The sequence below is a fragment of the Podarcis melisellensis genome, assembly GCF_964234715.1.
Source record: "Podarcis melisellensis genome assembly, chromosome: 14".
Taxonomy (NCBI): Eukaryota; Metazoa; Chordata; class Lepidosauria; order Squamata; family Lacertidae; genus Podarcis; species Podarcis melisellensis.
The window spans coordinates 38530740-38551294 of record NC_138546.1 but is presented as its reverse complement, the minus strand read 5'-3'; the positions used below and the strand labels follow the sequence as shown (position 1 = coordinate 38551294).

Below are 20555 nucleotides of genomic sequence, written 5' to 3'. Positions count from 1 at the left end.
TTGAGCAAAGTGGTTCTTGCTTTTTTGCTAAAGCATGATGTGAACTGAGTCATTGGGTTCAGTAGATATTTGCCACCAGTAGAACATACATTTAGTAACACTACAATATTCTTTGATCCTGAACAGGAGTTGCAAAGCATGTTGGTGATGCCCTCAAGGAACATGCCTCTCGATCATCTCGAAAGATTTGCACTATTGGAATAGCTCCATGGGGAGTAATTGAAAACAGAAATGACCTCGTTGGGAGAGATGTAAGTTTGCCCATTTATTATTGTTGTGCTCTCAACTGTTTATGAAAAGAAGAAAATTCGTAAGTACATTAAGGCTTTGATCAGAGTTATTCAATTCATGAAGTAAGGTTGGTTGTGATGCAAATAGGAAACTCTTTTTGTGAAATGGATGTCACTTCGCCATCCCAGAACCATGTACACGCAGGCCCCGCTTTGTGAACACGTTATGTGAAAACTCAACTACCTAAACATGAGGAAATTGTGCCCAAACCTAGCTATATAACTGTACAAACGTATACAAACAGTTGGGTGTGTTCTGAAAGAATCTCAGTGAAATTAAAATAACAGCTTTAAAGAAACTCATTTAGTCCTCTTGTTTGTTTTTTGCTGGTTGAGGACAGCCATTTAGTGTGCCATGTTCCCTGTCTCTTTTCCTCATTTCAGTTCCAGCTACATCTCCCTGCAAGCGGCACCATCTCTTCCCTTCCCTCCTTTGTCTGCAGAGAAGCTTCTTGTGAGGGAGCAGCGCCATGCAGCATCAGATCTCAGTGCTTAACAGCTGTTAAGTGGAAGGATCGGATCCTGCATGGTGCTTCTTCACGAGCAGCTTCCCTTGTGTGCAGAGAACTGTGATCTCCCCGCCAGCCACACCAACTCTCTGCCTTGCCTCTTAAGTTTTTTTGCCGCTGCCTTCCTACCCTAGTGTAGTTCTTACTGTGCTGCTGCTTCATGAGCAGCTTATATGCACACAAGTTAAGGGGAGGATCTGGTCCTACACAATGTGAGGCAAAAAGAAAGAAAAAGGAAGGAAGGAAGGAAGGAAGGAAGGAAGGAAGGAAGGAAGGAAGGAAGGAAGGAAGGAAGGAAGGAGAGAGAAGGGGAGGGCTGGGGGGGCGGGGGGGGGGGAGATGCTGGGCTGAGGAAAGGAGCCAGAATGACTGAACTCAACCAGCAAAAAAACAAGAAAATAGCTAAATGACTTTCTTTAAAGCTGTTACTATATTTTATTTTTGCTGAGATCATTAAGGAAAGTAATTCTCTCAGAGGTGAGGGGGCGGTTATGAGCCATGGATTTTTTTGTCATTTCTTCTTGGTCAGGAAAACACTGGGGTTTTCCTTTTAGGAACAATTGAAATCAGTGGTTTGCTATGTGAATGCTCACCTAATGAACCAATTCTGGAGAGCAGATTGTGTTTGCAAAATGGGACCTGCGTACATAGGCATGCCAGAATCAATGCAGTCTACTTAAAAACAACCCTGTCTGGAAACTTTGAAAACCTCAGTCTTCCAATGAGATATATTAGAGTAAAAACCATCCTAGCAATGATCTTTGGTTGCTTTTTTTCTTGCCGTGCGCTTACCTCATTGTGATTTTAAAGAATAAAGAATCCCAATTATGAATAAGATTAATGTGTTGATACTTCCTGGTATTACAACTTGTTTCATATGGGAATGAAGCAGAAATCTGCAGCTGATGGATAAACAGATCGTTGGCAATTGGCAAATGAAAAGGGAATTTTGAAGCCTGCCACATTTTGGAGGGAGGGAATCAGGTTTATATCCATGCGAAGGTCTTTTTGTTTGTTTTATGTTTAGGTTGTTGCTCCATATCAAACCCTGCTGAATCCTTTGAGCAAACTTAATGTCTTGAATAATCTTCATTCCCATTTCATACTGGTGGATGATGGAACAGTTGGAAAATATGGAGCAGAAGTGAAACTACGAAGAGAACTGGAAAAAACAATTAACCTGCAAAGGATCCATGCACGTATGTGTGGACCATGATTAACTAATTATGTGGTGTTGGCCCTTTTTGTTCTATATGCAGTGTGGGGGTTGGAACTTAAGCTGGTAAAAAGTTGCCTTGACTTGCGTTATTTAGGAAGGGAGCTGGGATTGCAGGTTTCACAGCTTCCCCATATAGAAAATTAACTGCCGCTGGAAAAATAGCAAGTCAGGGAGTGCTGATTTTCTTGTTACCGGGGCTTGGATTATTAAGGATAATTGCAAGAGGCACTCTCCACCCTGCCACTAGAAGTAGTACCTTCCAGGAAAAGCTTTACTACTTCATTTGATTCTCCTGGATGCATTTTTTTATTATTATGATTGACTTCCCATCATTCTGCATTGCCACTATCATGGTAGTTTAATGAAATCTAGAGTAATCCCAATATAACCAATGCTTGAAAAACAGTTAAAAACAGTAGAATAGTGTAAGCATATAGTAGTAAGAAAATAATTTCAACCAATGTAGACTTGGGTAAATAAAAATATATACTTGCCTAGTGCCGAAAAAGGCATAATAGCACCAGATGGGACTCTTGAGAAGAATTCAGGAATTGGAGTTAGACATTGAAGGGGAGTAGGTGATCTTTTAGAAATCTGAGTCTTAAGATAAGATATGTTCCCTCTGGCTTGTTCTGGCCAGTGGTCTATCAGTGGTATTTTTGGCCAGTAATTTTTTTTCAGAAATTCTCAGAGGCAGGCCCCTGAACAATATGTTGCAGTAGTCTTAAGCTGGATATGTCTTGGAAATATATAATTGCTTAGGCCTAGGGGTAGGGAAATATGTGACCTTCCAGATCCCATCAGCCCCAGCCAGCAAGGCCAATGGTCAAGACTGATGGCAGTTTAGTCCAGCAACATCTGGAGAGCCGCAGGTTCTCAATCTGTGGCCTAGACTGTCTTTGCCCAAGAGGAGTCAAAGCTGGTTGACCAGCCTTAACTATTGAAAGAGGCTTCATGCCACAGATGCCATCAAGATTCGGGGCCAGATATAACAACACCTGCAGGCTGTGAGTCTGATCCTTTAGGATGCAGTCTTGTCAGGAATACCCGCCCCCATCCAATGCATCACACACCAATATCTCTGCTTAAACTGTATTTCATTCCTTTTGAGATTGAATCCTCTAATTGGTTTCAGACATAATAAAGGTGCACAGCAAATAATAAGTGTGAGTGATTTGCACTTCTAGTCTTACTTGCACTCTATAACAACAGAAATTCTTCTCTCTTTGGGGGCAAAAGTTATTGTGAGCATGAAACGCTTAGATCTGTGTGTGAATAATATAAGGAAACCCTGACCTTTTTGTACTAATCTGTGTTGCGTCAGTCACAGATTAGCTGTTAAGCATCATTTGTACAAGCTGGCTTCTGGGGAATATAGTACATCTACTCCCAAAATGTTTTTAAAACCAATGATCCTGTTTTGACTAGGAGTTGGTAAAGAGAAGCTTTATAGTGCTTCCGTATTCTGTATTTGTTGTAACTATGGGCTACATTTTTACTGTGTACAGTTATTATGTGTTTACAGCTTCTCTTCCATTTGTGTTTATGCTGACACAGTTGGCTGCAGTTTAATTAGGCCTTTGAAATGTGTAAACCACACTTTAGCCCTTGCGTATGATTAACAGTATTAAAATGTGTGCTACTCAGCCTCTTAACTTGTTTGTGCAATAGAAGGAATAAGGTGAGTCTAATATTATGTTAGAGGGACGTGGGTGGCGCTGTGGGTTAAACCACAGAGCCTAGGACTTGCCGATCAGAAGGTTGGCAGTTCGAATCCCCGCAACGGGGTGAGCTCCCGTTGCTCGGTCCCAGCTCCTGCCAACCTAGCAGTTTGAAAGCACATCAAAGTGAAAGTAGATAAATAGGTACCGCTCTGGTGCGAAGGTAAACGGCGTTTCCGTGCGCTGCTCTGGTTTGCCAGAAGCGGCTTAGTCATGCTGGCCACATGACCCGGAAGCTGTACCCCGGCTCCCTCGGCCAATAAAGCGAGATGAGTGCCGCAACCCCAGAGTTGGTCACAACTGGACCTAATGGTCAGGGGTCCCTTTACCTTTTTAATATTATGTTAGAAATTTTGAGCAGTATTTATGCTTACCGCTGCTGAGGAAGATTAGTTTTTGGTGAAGATTTGTATGCATAGTTAAAATGTATTGCCCTTGTACTGCAGAGAATGACTTTTTTGTATATTTTGTATTCACATTTTTAGTTCCCCAAAAGACCTTTCCAATTCCTTTACTTTGGTAGGGCTGTCAGACCTGAAGCATTTAGTTTCTGCAGTGTGACTGTGTGTGCCTTCAAACCATCACCCTAGGCATATGCTGAACAAATGTTTGATAAAGTGTGGTCAAATGTTTGATGAGTTCTTGGACTCATGGAGAGTTGCTGAATGAGATTTTCACGTGAACAGAGTGAGGAGCTTCAGTGCTTTGTATAGTCCATATCCCCTTCCCATGACTTGGACGAGTAGAAAAACTGTGCAAAACAGTCAAAACCATGAAATAAATTGTATAAAATAACAAATCCTGCAATTCTGCTTAATTTATACAGGCTGCATAATTGAGCCTTTCACTGCAGGGCTTAGCTTAGCATTTTTAAAGAATAACACTTCTGTTCTAGATATACAAAGCCCTGTGAGTAGCTCCAGTTCTTTATAAACATTCTTTGAGTATGTCATTTTTTCTGAGTTGAGTTTTAATGAACTGTGCTGTGCTTATTCTGAAAAAGACATAATGAAAAAAGAACTGCATTTTTTTTTACCTCTTTTGTCTAGGAATTGGCCAGGGTGTCCCTGTGGTTGCACTCATATTTGAAGGTGGCCCTAATGTTATCCTCACAGTTTTGGAATACCTTCAGGAAAACCCACCTGTGCCAGTGGTGGTTTGTGAGGGAACTGGCAGAGCTGCAGACATCCTAGCTTATGTATATAAACAAACAGAAGAGGGAGGGTAAGTATAGGAAGCTGCCTTCTGCTGAGTCAGAACATTGGTCCATGTAGCCCAGTATTGTCTTCTCAAAGTAGATTCTGTCCAAGGTTGTTTTCCCTGCCCCCCTCTTGCTACTTGAGATCTTTTCAACTGGAGTTGCTGGGGATTAAACCTGAAACTTTGCCCTCTAACTCCTGAGTCACACCCCCTCCCCTTGATGGGAAGAATACTTCACATGGTTGCCTGTTTCAATTGATTCTTGTTTCGTCTCAGGAATATCCCTGATGGAGCAGAACCTGAAGTCATTTCAACCATCAAAAAGACATTTAATTTTGGTCAGAGCGAGGCAGTTCATTTGTTCCAGACCTTGCTGGAGTGCATGAAAAAAAGAGAACTTGTGAGTAAATCGCTGCATACTATACCATGACAATAAGGTCATCTTTAGTATTGTACTTTTCTGAATAAATGTTTGATTAATTTACACCAGCTATGAAAAATTAAAATAGACCAGCCTTCCCCATTCCTCCACACCTTCCTCCAGAGTCTGCCATCCTAGGGCCAAGCTCCAAGGTTCCAAAGCAGCAATGACAATAACTTAGTTGGATGCAACCCCACAAGTTGATGCCATGTCTGAGCTGAGCCTCGTTTCTTTCTAAAAAATATGTTTACGCTTTCCTTTTTTCCATTGGGTTGATATTTATTTTTTTCTTTCAGTCAAGATCCAGAGATCTGTGTTGTACCTGCAGATCTTGAATAAGTGTATTATCAAAACCAATGAAGGTTTTCAAAAACCAAACATAATGCCAATCCATTTTGTGATGATAGCATATTGTGAACCCTGGAGTAGGTTTCGGCTTTCAGACTCCCTATTTGTCTTATGTGTTACAATTCCCTCTCTTCTTGGTTTATGAAAAGCTGTCATTTGCTGATACATCTGAATTAGCAAATTAAAATTTGTGCTTGCTGTGCAATTGCTATTTGATTCTGTGATGCTGATTTCTAACACTGGCTTGCAAGGCAAACACAAACCATGTCCTGTGATTCATTTGAAACAGCAAAGTATTGTGTTTTCTTGTTTCAAACAAAGAAAGGATGTCTTTGACTGGACTTAACCATGCAGGGTCTTTTACCTTAAATGCTTGTCAATGTGTGTAAATTTTAATTATATTGATGTGTTGTGAGGCACATGGCATTAACGTGGTGTTTCCTGCTTGGCAGGGGGTTGGACTCGATGGCCCTTGTGGTCTCTTCCAACTCTATGATTCTATGAACTTTTCTTTTAATTGGAATTTGCTAAGCTTTAAATGGTGGTCTCTGAATTACATGTGTAATAGTACTATATTACTAGTACTATTCTGCAGTTGTTAACTGTAGAATAGTACTGCTGGTTATTAACTGCAGTTAATTATTCTGCAGTTTCCTTATATGGTTTTGGAATTCTGTATATACAACAGCAGATTATTTTAATGCATTTTCTTCAGTTTTGTTATGGTCTATGGCTAGACAAATGAACTGTTACAAATCAACCATATGTAAAGGAACTATTATGAGATTGAAAACTGCCCCTCTCCCAATATAATTTTCAAAACAGATCACTGTGTTCCATATTGGATCTGATGAGCATCAAGATATTGATGTTGCAATCCTTACAGCGCTGCTAAAAGGTGAGTTTTTGACTTTAAAAGCATATCATAATTAAGCATGCACTGATTGTTTTTGGGGTGGGGGCGATGGGCTTTCTGATTGGACTGATGGGAGTTGTAATCACTCAGCATCCTTGGAGCACCAGGTTGGCTACCACTGGTTTGCATAGTGTCATCTCATCCTACATAGCCATTTCAGTATAGCTTTGTGATAACTTCATAAACTCTTCCAAAGTGAGTGCATTGCTTTCTGGATCTGAATAGGCAAACACTTTCTCCCCTTTTCACAGTACCATCCAAAATATTACTGGGGACATTGTTGTGGTTATTTATTATTATTATTATTTATTTGATTTATATACCACCATTTATCAGAAGATCTCAGGGCGGTGTGCAACATTAAGAACATATTTTAATGAAGCATAATAATAAAAACACAGTACAAACCATAATAATAGACAGCATGATAATAAAATAATCATAATAACAGTCCTGCCTCACACACACATTTAACAGGCCGTAGTTTATTTAATAGATGAAGGGATGTTTTTGCCTGGCACCTAAAGTCATGTAATGATGGCTGCCGGTGAGCCTCTCTGGGGAGAGTATTCCATAGTTGGGAAGCCACCACAGAAAAGGCCTGTTCTTGTGTTGCCAGCCTCTGAATCTCTCGGGAAGAGGAGGACATAGAGAAAGGCCTTGGTTGACAAGCAGAGTCCAGGTCAGGTAGCATGGTGAGAGGTGGTTCTTAAAGTATTGAGGTCCTGAGCGATTTAAGGCTTTATGGGTCAACACCAGCACTTTGAATTGGGCCCAGAAACTGACTGGCAGCCAGTGCAGTTGGGCCAGGATCAGTGTTGTATCCCCAAAACATTTTGTTCTGGTGAGCAGTCTGGCCACGGAATTTTGCACCAGCTGAAGTTTCCAAACTGTCTTCAGAGGCAGCCCCATGTATTTACTCATTGCAGTAATCCAACCTAGTGGATTTGGCCACAGAAGTTAGACTATTCCTGTTCAGATAGAGGCATCTCTGGCCACCAGCCAAAGTTGACAGAAGGTACTCCACACCACTGGGTGTTACTTCCTCCTTCTTAAGAGGGAGTGTAACTCCTTCAAGAACAGGCAATCCCCTGTCCATCCAGTCTAGGGAGCTACCTACTAACAATTGACATAAGCTTTCACAAATTCTGCCCATTTTCAGCTCTGCTTTAGTAATAAGCCACAATCTGTAGCACTCTAAAAGAGGGCATATCTTTTTTCCAGCAGATATGTTCTGTTTTACCATGAATTGTATAGGCTATGCATTATTTCCCTAGCATAAGGTAAGGCATAAAATCAGCAGAAAACAAGATTTTTATGGTGAACGGGTTTGAATCTGTTTTCTGTGTTTGTTTTCTAGGCACAAATGCTTCTGCGTTTGACCAGCTTGTCCTAACTCTTGCGTGGGACAGAGTTGACATTGCCAAAAATCATGTTTTTGTTTATGGACAGCAGTGGCTGGTATGTAGACATGGTTGTTCATAGCGGTGACTTATTAATAAGATGTTGAATTATTGTTAAGGAATCGTCTGTCAAAACCATAATGCTCTGGTGTAGACAGAAAGCTTCCTGATCACCTAATCATACAGTCTCAGACACTCTTTGCCTTTCCCTCTTCTGTGCAAATTGCCCCCTTTCCCTGTTTGGAGCAAATTATATTTTGCAGACAACTGTACTTAGTGCGAAGATGAGTACTAAGAGCATAATGTGAACCAGCAAGGTGCTCAACAATCACGTTGCAAGGTGATTGAGCAGGTGTGGTTGCCGTGCAACTTCAGACACTCTTGGATCTCACTAGTAATTTAGGCCCATTTCAATCTGGTTTCTGATCTGGATTTGGCACTAACACTGCTTTCGTTGGGGAGAAGAACAAGGAAGTGCAACCCTGTTAGCTCTTCTGGATTTCTCTGTGCTGTTTGTTATGATTAGTAGTGGTATCCATTTAAACTAAGTGTCTGTGGTGGGGATCATGAGCATTTCACTGCAGATACAACTTTCAGACTTCAGTTGGCACAAAATAAAGTTCCTTGCTGCAGAATTTGACTTCAATCTCTTAAGAGGTGTCCAGATGCATAAGGCACAAAACAACTTTCCAAAATATATAGTAGACTTTGGTATACTAGTCTTCTCATTTCTCATATTATTTCAATTTAAGGATTGTCTTTATTTCTTCAGGTTGGGTCTTTGGAACAAGCTATGTTAGATGCCCTTGTGATGGATAGAGTTGCCTTTGTGAAACTTCTTATTGAAAATGGAGTGAGCATGCACAAATTCCTTACAATTCCCAGACTGGAAGAACTTTACAACACTGTAAGTGGATGTTAATTCTTAGTCTTATTATTGTTATTAATTACACCCATTAGTTACTTTTTTGCCATGTCAACAGAGTGATTTGCAGTATTTTAAAAGCAAGAAACCCCATATACATACATTAAAACCAACATTTTTAAAAAACTACAATGACATATCCCACCTACATGAAAAGGCAATAGATAATTAAAAGCCAAGTGCCCAATTAAAAAGGAATTGGTTTTGCCTGGCACCTAAAGATATTTAATGATGGCACCAGATGAGCCTTTCTGGGAAGAACATTCCGCAAGCAGGCAGCCACCTGTTTTCATGTTGCCACCCTCCAGATCTCCATGGAGAGGGCACACAAAGATGATGATCACAGGGTTCAGGTCGGTTTATATGTAGAATAAATATAGCAACAACAATTCTCTTAAGATTCCCAAGTTGTATTTCTATTTCATTTATAATTTTCATATAAAAACATGCATTCAAAGTGAAATACTGTTTGAGATTGGGTAACAATTGAGGGAGGTGTTTAATGGAAGGTTGTCATTTTTATATCAGTAACGGTACAGAATTTTAGGTGTAAAACATGAGCCTTCATTCTGATGATTGTGCAAGCTTTTGGAGCACGCATTGAAGAAAATAATATTATTATCCTGCATTCAAGAGCTGATCTCAACCAGCTTATGATGATGGCATTGAATTTACCTGTGGAAATGGAAATGCCGATTGCATCTTTTGGATATAAATAAGTTTATAGGGAATTTTTAATTACGTCCGCCTCTTGATGCTGTTGAAGCGTATGCTGCTGTTGCTAATTTTGCTGTCTGGTATTTGACCACAATAAAGATTTATTGATTGCATCTTTTGGAAGGGCCAGATAGTTGACATTTCTTTCACAAGGCTAATAAGTGATAAAATCTAGCTCAAGAGAAATGAGTGTGTTTTGAAACAGCAGAGGACTGAGAAATTGGATTCAAGGGATGCTAGACAAATTAAGGAAGGGGCCAGTACTTGCAAACCCTCCTCACACTTTAGATGATTAGCCCCAAAATTATTGAGGAGAAAGGCTAGGAGGGAAATTACAGCTGCTACTAAAGCTTTCCTCTGCCAGTTACTGCCTTATTTTGGGTTACGGATTAAACCCTTAGGGAAGGCTGGGCATCTCTTACTGACTCACAGGATTCTTCTAAGTGAAAAATACAAAACAGCTGTTAATTATCAAAAGATCAGTTTTTATTTTCATGTTTGCAGGGAAGCATAGACTTTATGCCTGGTGAAAGCTTTGGTTAGGTAGAGCTGTTCTAGAAGTATAGCAAATTAAATTGTTATAGTGCTTCTCTTGGTGTGTTTTTAAAACAGCAGTCAAATTATTTAGTCATGTAGAAGATAGTGCTTCTGTTATAATTTTTAAAAATACTGAGTTATGTAGAACCTGGATAATTGAAAAAAACAACAACACAATTTTGCAATCTGTCATTCTACTACTTTGTTTTGTCACATGCCTCAGTGTATCTAAAAGTCTGCATTCTTCTCTTCTACATCAAGAAACAAGGCCCAACAAATCCAGCACTGCTTCATCTTGTTCGAGATGTCAAACAGGTAGGGCTCTTGCTAAAATACACAAAGAAGAAACTATGTTTTAATTCCCCTTCTCATATAGTCATTTTACTAATAACATTTTAAGCACTTACTGTGGTGTGTATAGTGGAGAACTTGCTTTCGGGTAATTTAAGAATTTTAGAACGTCATTTGCAAAAAAATGCACTTTGCTTCATGTTCAAATGGCTGCTTGTCCATAGCTACATATTGCTTCATGTCCTTTCTGTGTTTGAAGGAAACCAAGGACCTCATACACAGAAGGAGGAACGGCATGCATCTGAGCTGCTCCAGATACTCCAGCCATAGTTTGGTGTTGCATCTAAATTGAGATGTGGAGTCACTTTGTTAGTCCATGTTGCCCACCTGGCAGTGAGCCTGCATTAGATGCCCAGGTGTCATTTCCTGGGGGGTGCTTGGGGCTGAACACAGAACCACTTTCATGCAAAACATCCCTCACTCTCTTTTTGCAGAATGACATCATGTGATACAGAGATTGCAGCATGTATTAGTGCTAAGTTAATACTGTCTTGTCCTCAGGGAAACCTTCCTCCCGGATATAAACTCACTTTGATTGATGTGGGGCTTGTTGTGGAATATTTGATGGGAGGAACCTACAGATGCACCTACACACGAAAACGCTTCAGAGTGATATACAACAGTCTCAGTGGCAGCAATCGGGTATGTGGTTTCTTTTTTCTTTTTGAAATAATGCATAAAAGGTAGTACAGTGGTACCTCAGGTTACATACGCTTCAGGTTACAGACTCAGCTAACCCAGAAATAGTACCACGGGTTAAGAACTTTGCTTCAGGATGAGAACAGAAATCGTGCTCCGGCGGCATGGCTGCAGCGGGAGGCCCCATTAGCTAAAGTGGTGCTTCAGGTTAAGAACAGTTTCAGGTTAAGAACGGACCTCCGGAACAAATTAAGTACCCGAGGTACCACTGTATTTAACCTTTTTAAACAATTCAGTTAATGTAAAATAACAGCAGCTCATTTCTTAGACGGGTGTTTCTCCTAAGATCTCTAGAGTGTTTTGTATACTTGGAACTGTACCAATGTATGTATGTTTGCATCTGTCTCGAGACAATGGAGTAGACTGCCTGGGGCTGCAGGTGTACTAAAATGCATAGTAGTTGGTTAGACACAGGAACGGTGGTAGGAACCAGCTTGAGAACCACCAAGGGAAGAAGGCTCAGAATACAGGGAGTGGTGGTGGAACGACGATGAGTGGTCAGAGAGAGAAGACAGTGAAGAGGAGGTGTCGGAAGCTGAAGATGTAACAGGGCTTAGTGAGCTAGGAGAGTCTGTGAAACAGAGAAGTCAGGAATCAGAGGCAGAAGCTGAAGCAGATGAGTGGAAGAAGGGAGGTCAAGAGGCAGAGATGAATCACGCTTGCTAAGAGTCTCGGGTTTCTTCTCCTGCTGCGACAAGCTCCCCCCCCCCCATGACTCCTAGAACCAGGAGAGACATGAAATGGGAGGAGCCCTCGAGAGAAGGAGACATAGATGGCTGTGGGGCGGTAGGGACCTTTAGTCTTGGTAACTGATTTCATGGAATATGACCTACAGCGGAATGAGCTGCTCTGCTCCTTAGGTCTGTTACTCAGCCAAGTCTGTGGAGATAATGTTTTTTTCTAATAAAGAGTTAGCTCTGACTTTGAACTGTGCAATTTACTGGTCTGCTTTCTCTGTGACAGTATCAATAGTAATATACTGGACATGATCCAGCTGCACTTAAGTGCTTCGATTTTTGCTGGATTGTGCCCAAAGCATTTTGCATTATTATCTCAACAAATATTAAAATAATATTGCAAGCTGTGCCACTATCATTCCAACATTGTAGATGGGGACTGAGTCCAAGAGACCTTGAACTGCCCTAGAGGCTTCTAGGAAGCTTGTAATCGACATGAGAGTCGAACTGAGACTCTTCACAGTTTGTATTCTCACCACTATGCAAAAATAAGCTACTTTGTCTTGGCTATATACAAATATTTATGGTTTTGTCCTTCAGATAATGAGTTACTGTGTGTTTCAACGATTTCACATAATTCAGGCACTGTACTACATTATAATCATGTTTTTCTGTTTCCCCACCACCAGCGGTCTGGGCGAAATGCTTCAGGCAGCACCCCTCAATTGCGTAAAAGCCACGAACCTTTTGGTAACAGGGTGGATAAGAAAGAGAAAATGCGGCATAATCACTTCATCAAAACTGCCCAGCCTTACAAACCAAAGGTATGAGGCACACAGCTGCCCTTGAAGGAGATGAAGTTGGAACAGGGCTCTTGTTTTTGTGATGTGATCTTGGCATGTACGGAGGTGTATATAAATAGTGCATTGTACTGTACTTCTTGTAACGGCCTTTAAAGCACACATGCCATAATTGAAATTGGAGTTGCAGAAGTGATACAGATAATCACTATAATTGTAGCAATTCCTTTTCTGACACATGCAAATGATCTGAGAAATTTCGAAAGCTAAATGAAAGTTCCTTATCTCTGATTTTGTGGCCGTGGAACCTTGCTTGTATTTTCCCCTTTTGCTTCGGAGATGCTCGCATAGCATTTCTTTGTAGCAAGGTTCTATCACAGGCTAAAATTATCTTATTTGTGGGTGGAGCTGCTAATTTATGATATATTTACTTCGGTTATTTTGGTGCCTTTCTTTGAACAATTCTCACCTGAAATAATATCTTACTGGCGAGTTTTTAAGAAATATCTGATGTCTGAGTACCACATTTCACTGTTGTATTTTCTCTTTAAACCTTATAATTCTAGCTGCCCTTGTAAAACCTTTAAATTACTACCTTTTTTTTAAAGGCCGATAACACTTCAGAAGAAGGAAAAAAGAAGCAAACCAAAGATGACATAGTAGATATTGATGATCCAGAAACGAGACGCTTTCCTTACCCTCTGAATGAGTTGTTACTGTGGGCAGTACTAATGAAGAGGCAAAAAATGGCTCTTTTTTTCTGGCAACATGGTGAAGAATCCATGGCAAAAGCCTTAGTGGCCTGCAAGCTATATCGTTCAATGGCCTATGAATCAAAACAAAGTGACCTTGTTGACGATACCTCGGAAGAACTGAAACAGTATTCAAAGTAAACATTCTACTTTGTTAAAATCCTTAAGACAAATTTCAGCTTCTTGTTTCATAGTAGTTGCTAGAAGCTAATGCTGAAGATGCAGAAATCGAAGAATGTCAGGTTGGGCTTTTGTAGATGATGGAGTTTAACCACAGTGCCAGATGCATTTTTTTTCTGTTCATTTCCCATAGCTATTATCCACTCGCCCTTTTTGTCTATTCTGGCTGCTTAATTACAATCTCTTACTAGCTTTTCTAAAATTGCAAATCCTTTTTAAAAGCCTGAATTATTTTTGTTCTGGTTAGATGTCACTTCCTGAAATCCAGCAATAGATAACTGGTCCAGGGAAATCTTGGGTATAGATGCAGAAGGATGCATCAGGTACGCCTTTTAACTCACTCAGAGTAACAGGGCAGTGCTGAGATGAAACCAATTTTCTTTTTGGCCATACAGAGTTGTATCCACGGGTGTCTCTCTTACAACAGTACTAAGCAGGTGCTTCCATTCAGTTCAGGAAGTTCAGTGTTTGAAGTCTAGTATGGGTGAAAGAATTGGCATCTTTAATATGTTTGTGCATCTTTAACATTGTATGTCTTGTGATTTTTGCCCCCCACAGTGAGTTTGGGCAGCTGGCAGTTGAGCTATTAGAGCAGTCATTCCGACAAGATGAAACTATGGCTATGAAGTTGCTAACTTACGAGCTAAAAAACTGGAGTAATGCCACCTGCCTTAAACTAGCAGTGTCTTCACGGCTTCGCCCTTTCGTAGCTCATACTTGTACACAAATGTTGTTGTCTGATATGTGGATGGGAAGGCTAAACATGAGGAAGAATTCATGGTACAAGGTAACTATAGATAATACCTTCCTTGGAATCCATTTTTGCTGTTATTTTAGTAATACTTAAGTGAAAGGGATATGTTGAAAGCATAGTCATGCAAAGTTTTCTTCACTGTAATCTTTATGTAGGCTAAGCAAAACAGCTCTTTAACATAATCAAAGTGAGAGGTGATACTGGAATGAACAATAACTTTTTTTTGATGCTTTATTATCTTTTTTAAAAAAGGTACAGAAATGTAGAAGGCAGAAACCAGGCAAGTAGCCCTTAACCAGAGGTGGATACTTAGATCATCATGAGAACTAATCTACTACTAAAAATGTAGTGGTGAAACATTAACAGACTGAAACCCCCTTTTAAAATTGAAATGTCATTATGCTTTCTACGGGTAGTAAAGTAAAATTTGATGTAGAAACTTCATATTTATATTTTAGTAGCTGAAGCTGAGCAAGTGAGAAGGCTTAACAGAATTCAGACAAATCAGCAGGATGTGAGTGGGTGTAACTTTTCAGAATGGCATATGTCAAGTAAGCCATATAGTCTGGATTAACAATAAGAGGTGTGTTTCTCTTTGTATACTGCACTGAAAATTTGCCCCACTACGTTAGAATATAATAAGAAAATGATTATGTAAAAGTACAGTGTTGATACAGACCATCCTCAAGCATCATTTTAAAGTATGATGTGCTGTTGTCTGTCTTGTGTTCCAAGTTGTCATCTCTAACTTGCTTTGCTAGTCAACTAAGAGTAACACTCATTTTATGAAGGTGGGTGGGTGGGTATGCTTCAGAATCTATGATTCTTCAATGGCATCAGGGAGATATGCCTTCTGCAGCCTCTACATAGTCTAATACTGATAAAAGCATTAGGATGAGGGGTAGAAATCTATTTCAGCACATTTTGTCTAACAACTTTTTAGAAATTGCAGATATTTTCCCCTCAAGAATATTATGGAATGTTCTATGTGTATCTGTAGTAGTTAAGTTTTTTTTAAAAACCTAATCATTCTTCTACATCTTTTACTTGCTACCTGACAGATTTTGCTGAAATGTGGGAGGGGGGGAGAGGGGACTTCTGTGTGCTGGATAGTTCTGATTTTTTTATTATTAGAAAAACGGGAAGTACTTTGTCTTAATAACTTGATGTTCACATCTTACAGGTAATATTGAGCATCTTACTTCCCCCTACCATACTAATGCTAGAATACAAAACCAAGGCAGAAATGTCCCATATTCCACAGTCTCAAGATGCACATCAAATGACTATGGAAGACAGTGAAAACAACTTTCAAAACATAGCAGAAGAGATACCAATGGTAATTCTACACACAAACACTAACACGTTTTTAACAACGAAGACTAACTTTACTCTCATACATGATTTTAAAATGTGTTATTTTAATGTTAGGAAGTGTTTAAAGAAGTAAGGGTCTTGGACAGTACAGAAGGAAAGCATGACACAGAGGCAACAGTAAAACCCAAGAGGCTTCCCATTACGCGAAAGTTTTATGCCTTCTATCATGCACCAATAGTGAAATTCTGGTTTAACACGGTGAGTTTTTTGTTTCTATGTTTTGTTAAAAGAACTCTTTTGGAAAAAAACCTACTTTTCTTAATATTTATTTTCAACATTTTACTTTTTATAGTTGGCCTACTTAGGATTTCTGATGCTTTATACATTTGTGATTCTTGTGAAAATGGAAGAGCTGCCCTCAATTCAAGAATGGATTGTCATTGCATATATTTTCACGTTGGCTGTTGAGAAGATTCGTGAGGTATATTTGCATTTGTAATGTGCTCTTTAATGCAGAAGAGGATTTAAATATACTTTCAAGAGTCAGCATAAATATGCTGTGCAAAACTTGTTGTCCTCCAGATGTTTTTGGCCTACAACTCCCATCATCCCCAGCTAACAGGACCAATGGTCAGGGATGATGGGAATTGTAGTCTCAAAACATCTGGAGGGCTGATGTTGACGAAGCCTGTGGTAGGGTATTGATGCAGTACTTGTTTTCTGCAAGTCATACATTGTAAATTGGGGGCTTGCCACAGAAACATGCTCCTTCCTCTTCCATTTTGTTGGATTCAAATTTCTTTCTCCGTTTATTAGCTTTAAGCATGATGAATGCAAGCCAGAGTCCCTCATTACTGTAATTCAGGCATAGGCAAACTCTGTTTGGGACTACAATTCCCATCATCCCTGACCACTGGGTCCTGTTAGCTAGGAATGATGGGAGGGCTGGAGTTTGCCTATGCCTGCTGTAGTTCATGGAACCACTTCCTACCATGGCTTCAGTCTTTGATTTACGTTAAACTTTTTTTGTATCGATGTATGTACATAACTGGTACCTGCTTTTTAATGCCCTTTGATGTAAGACAAAATGAACTGTGCCCAATTTCTCATTATTTTTACAACAGATCTTTATGTCAGAGGCGGGCAAGATCAGTCAAAAGACTAAAGTGTGGTTTAATGATTACTTCAATGTCAGTGATACTGTAGCCATTATCACATTCTTCATTGGTTTTGGACTAAGATTCGGAGCACAGGGAAACTTCAGTGAAGATACTTACAATTCAAATTACGTTTTCGTTGCTGGAAGGCTAACTTACTGCCTGAATATAATCTTTTGGTATGTGAGATTACTGGATTTTTTGGCTGTAAACCAACATGCTGGACCTTACGTCATGATGATTGGGAAAATGGTAAGCTTTTTTCCTACCAAAATTGAAATTGTGGTGTATGGGATGATGATGATGATTATAATTATTTATATTCCACCCGATACTCAGAGGTCTCAGGGTGGCTCACAGAATAAAATCAAAATATAAAACCACAAAATACATAATCAGAATAAAAACAACAACCCAATAAACCCCCTCTCCCCCAAAAACCCATATTTTAAAAGGGCATAGGATATCAATCAGTTCAACCAAAGGCCTGGTTAAAAAGGAATGTTTTTGCCTAGCACCTAAAGGTATATAATGAAGGTGCCAGGCGAACTTCCCTGGGGAAAGCATTCCATAGATGGGGAGCCACTGCAGATAAGGCCCTGTTCTCATGTTGCCACCCTCCAGACCTCTTGAGGAGGAGGCACATAAAGAAGGGCCTCAGAAGATGAACTCAGGGTCCAGGTAGGTTTCATAAGTGTTGTATTTTACAGTCATGTGAAACAGGTATTCCACCAATAAAGATGGACAGCTGTGTATTGGTTTTTCTAAGGTAGTTTGCTGTATGTGTAGAAGGAGGACAAGTGGAGTAAAACAAGAAGCCACAATGTTGGCATGTGGAGTATTTCACACCATATGATCAGTTTGAAATATTGTAGCAGGAAGTTCCACAAGTTCCCCAGTACTCCACTGCTGTAGGCACTCAGAAATTTACACAAAAGTTTCTCTAAGTTTATTGGGAACTTAGCAGTTGAACACTGAAGTCACAGATACATGCTGCTGTTTCAAAGACAGGCCTGTCCCTAGGTGCTTGCAAAAAGGGGGAAATTAGCTGTGCCTCAGAGAAGAGCAGGGATATTGCAGATGCATGCATCCGATTGGCTCAGATTGAAATGCATGCATCTGATTGGGGTGGGATGCTCTTCACAGTCTTGCCCTAATTCTTATGGACGTTACAGTGTATTTCTGAGGAACTCAGAAGGGAAATAAAGTCAAAATGGAAGTTCAGAGTGGCCACTTGCCCTCCCTAAGCCACTCTTCTTGGAATTATTATTTACATTATTATATTATATTATATTATATTATATTATATTATATTATATTATATTATATTATATTATATTATATTATATTTAAAAGTTACCCCTTGGGATGGGTGGAATGTAGAGATTATTGTGATTGGCTGTGCTGATGAATACTTGAGGTTCCCAACCCCTATGGTTGTAATTCATGGGAAGTCATTTAATTTTATCCTGATTCTAATTTTTAAGCTGTATTTTAATCAATTGTTTGATAGTGCTTTAATGTATTTGATATTTGATGTTAGCCACCCTGAGCCCGTTATTGGCCTGGGAGGGCAGGGTATAAATAAAAAATTACTTACTTACTGTCCAAAGGTGATTGACCAGTGGAGATGGACAAAAACAAGTCCAGAGTGCTTCTAAATGTGTTGAATATGAATGTCAACAACAAAGAAGGGACTGGGCTGTAGTTTGGAGGGCTTAAGTGAGGGCTCTCCACTGTTTTAACTGTCTCTTAACTCTGTTTTAAACAGGTGGCCAACATGTTTTACATTGTAGTAATTATGGCACTTGTGCTGCTTAGTTTTGGAGTCCCCAGAAAGGCAATACTTTATCCTAATGAAAAACCATCCTGGGTTTTAGCAAGAGATATTGTCTTTCGGCCTTATTGGATGATCTTTGGTGAAGTTTATGCCTATGAAATTGATGGTAAGATATTTTTATTCCTTCTATTTATTAGCAGGCAAGGGGAACTTTTTCTTGTGTCTAAAGAGCACAGAGATGGGAGGGCTAATCTAGAATCTATATTTAATTCATAATGATTTTATTGCTTTATTGATATATTTTTTAAAGTTTTTGGAGTTCAGCTGTGTTTTATCTAGATTGTTGTATTGTATGCCCCACAGAGTGTGATGAAGTGTTTCATAAACCTTTCTAAATAAATAAAAATGAAAGGATTATTCTAATGTATGTAATATTAAGGTATTATTTTAAACCCGGGGGGGGGGACCTAAAATAAAAAACATGTTACAACAAATTTAAAATCTCTTTTGATTTTTAAAATTTTAGTTTTTCATCTACAGTGATGCATGTATTTGTTCAGAATATGAAAACAAAATTATTTTGGTAAACATGATAATATTATGGAAAAGTGGAATATACATTTAATAAATATGGAGGAATTTTATTTTATTGAAAAGCTTTATTTCTTTTTCATTTTGAAGGGCATGAACTGAAAGACAGCTCTTAACTGATTTAAATAAACTTTCCAGTTGCTGAGGTTGGAAGTTTGGGTATTTAATGCCCACAGACCTGTTTTATTCATAAATTTTCTGTTTAGGGCTAAGCTGTGCAGCAGCTTCTGCAACTTGTGTGTTGAAAAAGTATAGGTGATAATATTTTGTTGATGTGCTATAAAGAGCTTTGCTTCTAAGTAACAAGTAAACTGCTAAATCTTGTCAAAAATTTCCTTTTCTTTTCTTAATCTGCGAAGTATGTGCAAATGATTCCCAAACAATCATACCATGTATTACTGGAGCATGGCTGACACCCTTCCTTCAGGCCGTCTACCTTTTCGTGCAGTACATTATTATGGTCAATCTTCTCATCGCCTTTTTCAAGTATGTTTTTCATATTTTAAGTTGATATTAAATCAGTGCTTTAAAAAGTAACTTGGTGATTATACGGCCATGTGGTACTCACTGCATGCATCTTCATCACCAGAGGACCAAATAGGCTCTGTAGCTAGGAGTACCTTTTACCAGCTTTGTCCAGTTTGCCAGCTGTGGCCATTCCTGTACAGCGATAACTGACTACCATAGTACATACATTGGTAACCTCAAGGTTGGATTACAGCAATATGCTCTTTGTGGTTTGGAAGCTCCCCCAGTGCAAAATATGGAGGCCAAATGGCTGGTGGGGGCACATGACCAATAACATGTGACACCATCGTTAAAACATACACACCAGCTGCCCTTCTATGACCAAGCCTTGTTGAAGGTCCTTGTATTAATTTACAAAGCCCTGAACAACTTTGGTCTACGGTACCATAGGGACAATAGCTGAGATCATTTGCAAGAGTGTCAGAAGAATATGTAATGTTCTGCCAGCAGAAATTTAGCAGGTGCCTCTTTTTTGAACCTTTAAATGCCTGCTGAAATTTTTTTCTCTGCTGAAAGTCTTATGCAGGAAATAAAGAAAACATACTCCCGTAATAGTTAGTTGATGGTCTCTGATTTTTTTAAGAATCCATGTTTTTATTAAATATATATATGTTATAGTAAACTGCTTATTTTATGACATAGTGGTGTATTTTTAATAAATAAAATAAATGTGATAGAAGTTATGCTGTTTGTTTGTTTTGTTTGTACTCTCTTTTAATATTTGTACAGAGCAGAATGTAAGATCATTGCTGCTAGTTTCTAA

The 20555-nt window shown here is 39.3% G+C and overlaps 1 protein-coding gene across 2 annotated transcripts in view; it reads left to right on the top strand.

Annotated features, from left to right (window-relative positions):
* The window catches only part of TRPM7 (transient receptor potential cation channel subfamily M member 7), a 76202-nt gene that overhangs the window by 33178 nt on the left and 22469 nt on the right, over positions 1-20555 (top strand). For both annotated transcript variants that reach the window (XM_081888345.1, XM_081888346.1), the window contains exons 6-23: positions 127-251; positions 1827-1998; positions 4789-4963; positions 5216-5339; positions 6534-6606; positions 7985-8085; positions 8800-8934; positions 10468-10521; positions 11059-11199; positions 12623-12757; positions 13342-13622; positions 14224-14452; positions 15603-15758; positions 15851-15994; positions 16089-16217; positions 16861-17145; positions 18665-18839; positions 19624-19750. In XM_081888345.1, coding sequence (XP_081744471.1) covers positions 127-251; positions 1827-1998; positions 4789-4963; positions 5216-5339; positions 6534-6606; positions 7985-8085; positions 8800-8934; positions 10468-10521; positions 11059-11199; positions 12623-12757; positions 13342-13622; positions 14224-14452; positions 15603-15758; positions 15851-15994; positions 16089-16217; positions 16861-17145; positions 18665-18839; positions 19624-19750 — 2761 coding nt within the window. The remainder of the gene's footprint in view (positions 1-126; positions 252-1826; positions 1999-4788; positions 4964-5215; positions 5340-6533; positions 6607-7984; positions 8086-8799; positions 8935-10467; positions 10522-11058; positions 11200-12622; positions 12758-13341; positions 13623-14223; positions 14453-15602; positions 15759-15850; positions 15995-16088; positions 16218-16860; positions 17146-18664; positions 18840-19623; positions 19751-20555) is intronic.